The sequence below is a fragment of the Eurytemora carolleeae genome, unplaced genomic scaffold (assembly GCF_000591075.1).
Source record: "Eurytemora carolleeae unplaced genomic scaffold, Eaff_2.0 scaffold236, whole genome shotgun sequence".
Classification (NCBI taxonomy): Eukaryota; Metazoa; Arthropoda; class Copepoda; order Calanoida; family Temoridae; genus Eurytemora; species Eurytemora carolleeae.
Window position 1 is genome coordinate 232,777 of NW_019396199.1, and position 9,971 is coordinate 242,747.

Below are 9,971 nucleotides of genomic sequence, written 5' to 3' on the forward strand. Positions count from 1 at the left end.
TTAATTGTTGAGAACAGTTGACATGAATTATATAAACAATGTAGATAGTCGGACTTTTGTACATTATAATCAATTAAGGGTCCAAATCAAATTTAGAAATTTTTGATTTTTTAAATTTGGAAATCTATCAAGTTATGAACCAACTCATTGAATTTAAGATAATGGTAGATTTTTAAAATATATATAAGAACACTTACATTTCACAGTTTTTATATAAGGGCACTAGAACACAATATTGTAAATCAAGAATATTTAGCACATTTAAACATTTTGATTTAATTTACACATTAACGCTCATATTTCAAATTTCTGCATGAGAGTAAAGAGGGATGGAGCGCATGGCACCATGAGTCCCGTGAAATGACCTCATGAGCCTCCTGATAAGCAGAATGCCCTCCAAGCCCCGCAAAACCATCTCAGCGCCTCCCGCTACCTCTCCATGCCACCGGTTTTGCAGGGCTTGTTGGTGATTCTACATATCAGGAGGCTCTAGAGTTCATTTTGAGGGCTCATGGCAGCTCTGCACCCCATCCCTCGAGTAACTGGTTGCATTTCATTTTAATTGACTTTACAAATTTTAACAAATTTAGATTTCTTTTGTAATTCCTATTTTAATTAACCCCCCGCTCAGATATTTATCAAAACTGTTCTAGTATCCGGCGCCATCTTTAAAATTATATCAAACAAACTTTTGTCATTTGTTTGGGATTGCCCGAAATTACTTTTAAACCGCGCGACTAACATCACAATTGCTTTTCAACCGCGTTTATGAAAGTTTCTAGTTTGATTTCTTTTGTAAATTCCTATTTTAATTAACCCCCCGCTCAGATATTTATCAAAACTGTTCTAGTATCCGGCGCCATCTTTAAAATTATATCAAACAAACTTTTGTCATTTGTTTGGGATTGCCCGAAATTACTTTTAAACCGCGCGACTAACATCACAATTGCTTTTCAACCGCGTTTATAAAAGTTTCTAGTTTGATTTCTTTTGTAAATTCCTATTTTAATTAACCCCCCGCTCAGATATTTATCAAAACTGTTCTAGTATCCGGCGCCATCTTTAAAATTATTTCAAACAAACTTTTGTCATTTGTTTGGGATTGCCCGAAATTACTTTTAAACCGCGCGACTAACATCACAATTGCTTTTCAACCGCGTTTATGAAAGTTTCTAGTTTCTGTGGTTGACAATTTTCAATGCATTTTCATTAAAGATGGGGCTTGATTTCTCTGAATTATTACAAAAATAAAAATCAGTTTTTTGTTTAGTCTTTTACTTCTTCGAATAATCTTGATATAAAACTATTTTGTACGTTATGATCCCAAATTTATTTTCAATTGTTTTGACATTTTTTTCTCAAATACTGGGAAAAATGTCAGACTAAGATCAAAACGAACATAATGTTATCAAAAACTATTCAATAATTCAATTGATACCTAATTTTACTAATTTGTAACCATCAAGGTCAGCTGATTAGAGTTGTACTGTACTTTACTGTTCTGACTCTCAAGTACTATTGTACTGCTCGAGAACTATTGTACTGCTCGAGTACTATTGTACTGCTCGAGTAATATTGTACTGCTCGAGTACACTATTGTACTGCTCGAGTACTATTGTACTGCTCGAGTACTATTGTACTGCTCGAGTACTATTGTACTGCTCGAGTACTACTGTACTGCTCCAGTAATATTGTACTGCTCGAGTACTATTGTACTGTTCGAGTACTTTTGTACTGCTCGAGTTCTTTGTACTGCTCAAGTACTACTGTACTGCTCGAGTAATTTTGAACTGCTCGAGTACTATTGTACTGTACATTCTCTTAAGCACTGGCCTCCGGAGAAGGTTCTTCTTTAGAGACCGGAACTACCTGGGAACTGAAGTAGGTCCTAAAATAATATATAATAACTTTACATTTTTGTTTTTTACATCGCACATCAATGGATTGTATTGTATTTTTATCTCCTTAGACGTCACCAAGCCTCCTGCCACTCTATTCACTATAACCTCGTTGACCGGAACCCCATAAGACCCCTTAAATCAGTGAACGGATATCTATTTACGTTATGTTCAACTGAAAACTTCATAATCATCATTATTTTTTGAGGCCTAAAAATATATTGTCATATTTAGTGGAAAATATGCTGTTTATAAATCATGGCTAGAAGTAGAAATTTTGCTTTAAGTTTTGGGGGTTGACAACTCCTTACTATTCCTACTTAGAAAAGACATCATTATTGCTGAAGAACTTATTACGTTTTGTGGGAAGTGTTGGACAACGTTCCGTTAACAAATTCAGGTTTTTAAATAAACTAAGAATTATGTTAAAAACCGGATGATATGGGTAGTTTTCGTTAATGAACAAAATTTATTGTTCTTGAAAAAAAAAATATTAAAAAGAACGAATTTAATGAAAAATCGTTCGATTTTGCGGTATAAATTGCATAAAATGCAGAAACAAAGAATTTAATTCATAAGCATAGTGAAGTTATTGAGTTTCGACTTCTTTGTTTTCTGAAAATGTAATCCAAATACCATTCATTGATTATATAGAAGTAAACGAATTTATCAACCGTTAAATGTGAAGCTAGTTAACAAATATATTTGGGAAATAAACCATTTACATTGTTAAAAAAAAGATCGTTAACGACCGGAAACTTCAGTAACAAACGGAAACTTCAGTAACGAACGGAAACTTCAGTAACAAACGGAAACTTCAGTAACAAACGGAAACTTCAGTAACGACCGGAAACTTCAGTAACAAACGGAAACTTCAGTAACAAACGGAAACTTCAGTAACAAATGGAAACTTCAGTAACGAACGGAAACTTCAGCAATAAACGGAAACTTCAGTAACAAACGGAAGCTTCAGTAACAAACGGAAGCTTCAGTAACGAACGGAAACTTCAGTAACAAAGGCAACTTCAGTAACAAATGGAAGCTTCAGTAACGAACAGAAACTTCAGTAACAAACGAAAACTTCAGTAACAAAGGAAACTTCAGTAACAAGCGGAAACTTCAGTAACAAAGGAAACTTCAGTAACAAACAGAAACTTCAGTAACAAACAGAAACTTCAGTAACAAAGGAAAACTTCAGTAAAAAACGGAAACTTCAGTAACAAACGGAAACTTCAGTAACAAAGGAAAACTTCAGTAACAAACGGAAACTTTAGCAACAAACGGAAACTTCAGTAACAAAAAGAAAACTTTTTAAAATTTAGTTTTTAATTAAGAAATTAACACTTAATTACTCCACCGGAGGGATGGCAATTAACACTCAGGATTAATTACTCCACAGGAGGGATGGCAATTAGCACTCAGGATATTAATTACTCCATCCGAGGGATGACAATTAACACTCAGGACACTAATTACTCCACTGGAGGGATTGCAATTAACACTCAGGATACTAATTACTCCACCGGAGACCTGGCAATTCACACTCAGGATACTAATTACTCCACCGGAGGGATGGCAATTCACACTCAGGATACTAATTACTCCACCGGAGGGATGTCAATTAACACTCAGAATACTATTTACTCCAACAGAGACAAACTAACCTTTTACAAACGAACTGTAAAAGGTCAAACCTGCACAGCCCTATTTGTAAAATACACTGTAATTTCAAGCGAAAAGATGGCAATGTTTCTAGGTATCTGTTACCTAACAGTTTCAAACATCAGGGAGGAGAACTCGGACACGCCCACAACCCCGTCCCCGTCCCGGTCTGCCCACCGCATCATCTCATCCAGCTAAATCAATAAATATACAGTGTACAGCGATAATCAATAAACAGTGAAGGTATTGTCATCTTTTTTCTTTCTTTTAATTGTATAAATGGAGATTTTGTAATTTGTGAAAATGTTTCATTGTCCCATGGAGGTATAGACTGTAAGCGTAATTTCAAGAGACTTTCAATGCAAAGATGGCAATGCCCGATTCACAACGGTACCCTTGAATCCTTTATCTGATAAATAATGCGCGGGGAGATATTTTCGCAAGTAGAAAGGCTCAATTCACGTTTAAAGAGAAACCACAATTAAATAATCATTTTTTGAATTTATAAACATCGATATTTAATTCATCCTTGATCTGAAAAAGCTTTTAAAGGTAACGTTTGAATCGGGCATTGTCCTTTTTCCATGGAGGGTCACTGAAAATTTAAATGGCGACTTAAACTTGTCGAATAGAACGATCTATATGTTTAATTTGGTGGTTTGCCTTTTTAGATTGATATGATATAAATTATTGATTTTGCGACGAAAGAAAAAACGTTTATATTTGGAGGGGGAACAAAAAGCTTAAGAACAATAATTAAATAATTTCTCATCCTTTGTTGGTAACTCTTTTACAGTTGTGATACACGTTTGGACTTCGATAAATTTGACAACGTCTTTGCACAAACTAAAATGTTCTAATCAGCCTAAATCTTTTCATCCTGATGGTGTAAATCTCCGACATTTTACACTTGGATTATTTGATCGAACATAGCTTAAAATATTTAAGGTCTATACTACATAGAGTTGAAACGATATAAGGATTAGAAAATCCGAGTTTGTGGCAAAGACTCAATTCCTTTGACAAATATATTACATATATTAAGAGCTGAAGGGTCTGGCGTTGCCTGTGGAAAATTTTTTTTTTTAAATTTCGATTTTTTAAGAAAAAAATTGATTTTTGAAATATACAAATTTTAGAATTTGTTTAGCCTATGTTGCGCCCAGGGTACCCTTGGGTTCCCTTAAGAAATCAGCCAATTCGGCCCTGTCGTTTGGCTGGCTTTAGGGAACATATATAAGAGTGTTGTGTTTTATGGGATAAAATTGTTCGTGGACACTCATGGGTAAAAAATTTAATTTATTTTTATTCATGCTTTATTTTTTCCCCATGGGCAACGCCGGGCCCTTGAGCTGATATGTAGATTTATGGTGATTTACCTCCTCCTGGTTTAGATCTTCACCAAGCCCTCGCATCACTTTTCTAATCTCATTTTATTCATCAATTTTACCATTTAGCAATATTTTTGGATTTAATGATCATTATTGATTTAACTATCTTTATAGAATTAACTATCTTAATTTAATCAACAATCTTTATTAATTAGACGACCTTTAATGATTTATCAAACGTTATTGTGTTAATGATAATTTAAAGATTGTTATTGACTTAACCATAATTATTGATTTAACGATCTAGTTATTGATTTAAGGATAGTTATTGATTTAACAATAGTTATTGATTTAACAATAGTTATTGATTTAACTATAGTTATTGATTTAAAGATAGTTATAATGATTTAACGATTAGTTATTGATTAAACGATAGTTATTGATTTAACGATAGTTATTGATTTAACGATAGTTATTGATTTAACGATATTTCTTGATTTAATTTTTAATTTTTCGAATGATTTTAAATTGTTTTCTTTTCGTTCGTTTTTAAAATAAACGATAGTTTTTTAATTTCTCTGAATGGCAACAACAATCACAAAATGTTTTGTTTGTTCACAAAATCGATGTCCATCTCTACAAAGGGTTCCTATGTTCATCTCTACAAAGGGTCCCTATGTCCATCTCTACAAAAAGTCCCTTTATCCATTTCTATAAAGGGTTCCTATGTCCATCTCTACAAAGGGTCCCTATGTCCATCTCTACAAAAGGGTCCCTATGTCTATCACCACAAAAGGTCCCTATGTCCATCTCTACAAAGGGTCCTTATGTCCATCTCTACAAAGGGTCCTTATGTCTATCTCTACTAAAGGTCCTATGTCCATCTCCACAAAGGGTCCCTATGTCCATCTCTACAAAGGGTCTTTATGTCTAGCTCTACAAAAGGTCCCTATGTCCATCTCTACAAAGGGTCCCTATGTCCATCTCTACAAAGGGTCCCTATGTCCATCTCTACAAAGGATCTCTATGTTCATCTCTACAAAGGGTCCTTATGTTCATCTATACAACTCTAGAACTCAGAGCTATCACACTTTTCAAATCTGAAACTGAAGAGTGTAGAGTATTAAAAACATTAATTTGAAGAAAGATGAAGTAGTCCTTGTATGTTAATTAGACTGTATAGTGTATGTGTACCTTAAAAGAATCCAAGAAACCAAATCTTTTGAATTTCCGGTTCAAATTTTGCCCCCCCCCCCTAGAAGCTCGTAAGGGGGGGGGGCAAAAAATGTTTGGGCTTCGCACATATTGCACCCCCTAGATTTATTTCTGTTTACGTCATTTAAATCTATTTTTATTTCATTCAATACTCTTCAAAAGAGTAAGGACTAACTCCTGATGATGCCAAAGTTTTTGGCGAAATATATTGAGAGGAAAATGATATAATTCTAGTGCTAGAGAGTAGGGTTGGGATTTGTTTAAAAACGATCTAAAGTCTACTTTTATAGTGTTGAACAACAAATAAAAGTAGGAAAAAAAAAACAAAGAAAACATTTTTAATTTTGATTGTTGATTTTTTACCGTGTTGGGCCAACCGACCCATGATTCCCTGCAACCATGCTTCCCCTGGAAGCCATAAGCTTTGGTTTACGTAAAGCTGCCTGCCGAGTGAGAAAATCAAACACAGGCAGATTGCTAGCAGGCATCGTTTATGGTTAGAACTAGAGTGGTATCTTATTGCATTTGAACTTCTACCTTTCGTTCTTTGATTGCTCAGTCGTTCGTAGTTATCCTGTCAATGCAAAGAAAAGAAAAAGTAAATTTTTAATTTCAAAAATAAATTTTTTCAATATATTTTTAATTGATAATATTCCTAAGCTCATCAGTTGTAATCACCCTGTACAGAAAACAATAAGACAAAGTTGGAGAAATTAAGCTAACTGGCTACAATTAAATCTAATTGAATTAAATTACAAATGAAGAAAAGGGACTGAACTATAGATTGAAATAAACAAGACAGGAGTATACATTTTTCAGAATTTACCCCCTTCCCCCGCTTTTTGACGACTTGGGGAAGAAAAATTAAAAATGGGAAATCAAAAGGCCTTTCATTCTTTTCTTATACTTTTTCAGCCAAAAAATCTTTAAAAAATATATATTACCATATATCTTCTTAAAATAAGTTCAGAACATTTTCTATTGTTTATTTAGTTTATTGCTGAACACTATGTTTCATAACTTCTGGGGGAAAAATTAGTTTTTAAAAGTTGGAGGGGGAATTTTTAAGGCAAATATACACCTCTGAAAGAAGATTGACATGAAATAGATATAAATGATAATTACCCGTCTCTGTTTGAGTCAAACACATTAAACACCTCCCTAACAGTTGTTTCATATTCAAAAAATTCATTCTAAATAAGTTTTTTTTGAAAATTTAATGAAAGAAATTAATGTTCATAAAAATTATTTGCAAAGTTCAAAGTTCTGAAGATTTCAGTGCTTTTTTCTTATTTATATCAATAAAGGAATTGAGTCTTTGCCACAAACTCTGGTTTTCTAATCCTTATATTTTTACAACATAATGTCGGAGACCTTAGATAACTAAGAATTCTGTTAAATCAAATAATCTGAGTTGGATATTATAAAGATTTACACCATCAAAGATACAAGGACTAAACAATTTGATTTTGTGGCAAAGACTCATTTCCTTTGCGGTGAATATCTTGGGTTTATTTTTAAAATCTTTAGATAATTTTTCTAGATGCAAATCACAAAATTTTTCTGTTTCAATAATTTAACCCTATTCCTGCTGGNCATAACTCAAAAAGTATTGGTCTGAGGCTGTTGAAATTTTCTGACTTTTCCTACATACCCAAAGCCCTCCCTTTAGGCCTAAAACCGGGCTTTAATACTGACTACCTGAGTCCTCAGACACACTGCCTGAATGACTGCTTTTTCCTGTAATAAACTAAATCTTTGTTTTGACCCACTTACACTTGTCAGAATTTGATAAAACTTAGCTTTTTGGTAAGCCTATGACATAAGGAAACGGATTGAACAAACAACCTGTCAAAGAAATTTGCACATTTTTAGTTTTTCATAATTAAACATCAGGTTATTTAAATTTTTGCAAAACTTTTTGCATATTTGAAATGGCATGGTCAAGGGCTTTTCAAAAATGTATAAGTTTTCATTTTTTACATTTTTTTTTTTGCAAACATTTACTATATATAACTAGATTTTGTGATAAGAAATTCAATGTTTGCAAATTTGCAATTTTTTGCAGATTCTAAAAGTAGAGCACAAGAGGTTTCCAATGATGTATCATTTGTCATATTTGGACATCAAACATGGGATTTAGAGGGGAGGGGGACCAGCATATCCTGGTCTTCAAGTACCCCAGCAGGGATAGGGTTAAAATAAGATACGATGATAACTATTTTTGCCGTCACTCACTCGAATTAGAAATACCGATAAAGATTTAGTAATTTAGTAATGAACTTGAGATCATATCGATTTTAGATATTTGTACATGAAAATAAGAGAAACTAAGCTCATCATATATTTTAGAAAAATAAAAAAAAATAAAAAATAAAAATAAAAATAAATGAAACATTTTCCTGATGGTATTACTGTCTCGAATTCTTCGCGCCATCATTACCATAAACTCGTCTAGTTCTATTGTTCCATTCTTGTCCTGAACATAATTATATTCTTGTCCTAAACATAATTATATTTTTGTCCTAAACATAATTCCATTCTTGTCCTAAACATAATTATATTCTTGTCCTAAACATAATTATATTCTTGTCCTAAACATAATTCCATTCTTGTCCTAAATATAATCCCATTCTTGTCCTAAACATAATTATATTCTTGTCCTAAACATCATTCTTGTCCTAAATATAATTCCATTCTTGTCCTAAACATAATTATATTCTTGTACTAAACATAATATCATTCTTGTCCTAAACATAATATCATTCTTGTCCTGAACATAATTTTTTCTTTTCCTAAACATTATTATATTCTTTTCCTAAACATAATATCATTCTTGTCCTAAACATAATATCATTCTTGTCCTAAATATAATTTCATTCTTGTCCTAAACATTTGTCCATTCTTGTCCTAAACATAATAACATTCTTGTCTTTAAAATTTGTCCATTCTTGTCCTAAAAAAAATTCCATTCTTGTCCTAAACATAATTCCATTCTTGTCATAAACATAATTTTTTTCTTGTCCTAAATATAATTCCATTCTTGTCATAAACATAATTTTTTTCTTGTCCTAAATATAATTTCATTCTTGTCTTAAACAATTTTCGTTCTTGACCTAAGCGTAATTCTATTCTTGTCTTAAACATCTTTCCATTCTTGTCCTAAACTTAATTCCATTCTTATCCAAAATATAAATTTATTCTTGTCCTAAACATAAATCCATTCTTGTCCTAAACATATTTCTATTTTTGTCTTAAACATAAATCCATTCTTGTCCTACACATATTTCGATTTTTGTCCTAAACATAAATCCATTGTTGTCGACTAACATAATTATATTCTTGTCTTAAACATAATTGCATTCTTGTCCTAAATATAGTTTATTTTTTGTCCTAGATATTGATGCATTATGTAAACCAAAATTTCTCGATATTCATAAAAATTTTCAAATTAAAATCTATATTTATTTGATCACGGCGAAAAATATTTTTTTTTTCCAATCTTTTTTCAGAAAAATTTGTAACGTGCAACAGAACCAACACTTATGAAAAAGTTAAACAAATTCAAACTTGAAAGTTTTTCTGTCACATTCAAGAAATAGTTTAAAAGTTCGATTTTATATATTCTAAAACTCAGTTGTTGCTTTCGTAAAAAATGATTTTGCTTTTTGCTTATAAACTAAAATATTGTAGATTTGCCCTCTCAAAATTGATATATATATACATATATATATATATATACTGATTTTAGCTAAACTATCAACGGATACCTGAAAAAAAAACGCAAACTGAAAAAAGTCAGAACGTGCCTTATCCTAGCTATACGCTATTATATACATATAAATATATATATATATATATACAT

The 9,971-nt window shown here is 32.1% G+C and overlaps 1 protein-coding gene across 2 annotated transcripts in view; it reads right to left on the bottom strand.

Moving 5' to 3' along the window:
- Window positions 1-777: 777 nt before the first annotated feature.
- The window catches only part of LOC111697920 (neo-calmodulin), a 16,561-nt gene continuing 7,367 nt past the window's right edge, over window positions 778-9,971 (bottom strand). For both annotated transcript variants that reach the window (XM_023468071.1, XM_023468070.1), the window contains 6 exons: window positions 8,509-8,585; window positions 7,232-7,267; window positions 6,762-6,785; window positions 4,940-4,982; window positions 3,666-3,754; window positions 778-1,888 (listed from right to left, as the gene is read on the bottom strand). In XM_023468071.1, the coding sequence (XP_023323839.1) occupies window positions 1,822-1,888; window positions 3,666-3,754; window positions 4,940-4,982; window positions 6,762-6,785; window positions 7,232-7,267; window positions 8,509-8,585 (336 nt within the window). In that variant the 3' untranslated portion in view covers window positions 778-1,821. The remainder of the gene's footprint in view (window positions 1,889-3,665; window positions 3,755-4,939; window positions 4,983-6,761; window positions 6,786-7,231; window positions 7,268-8,508; window positions 8,586-9,971) is intronic.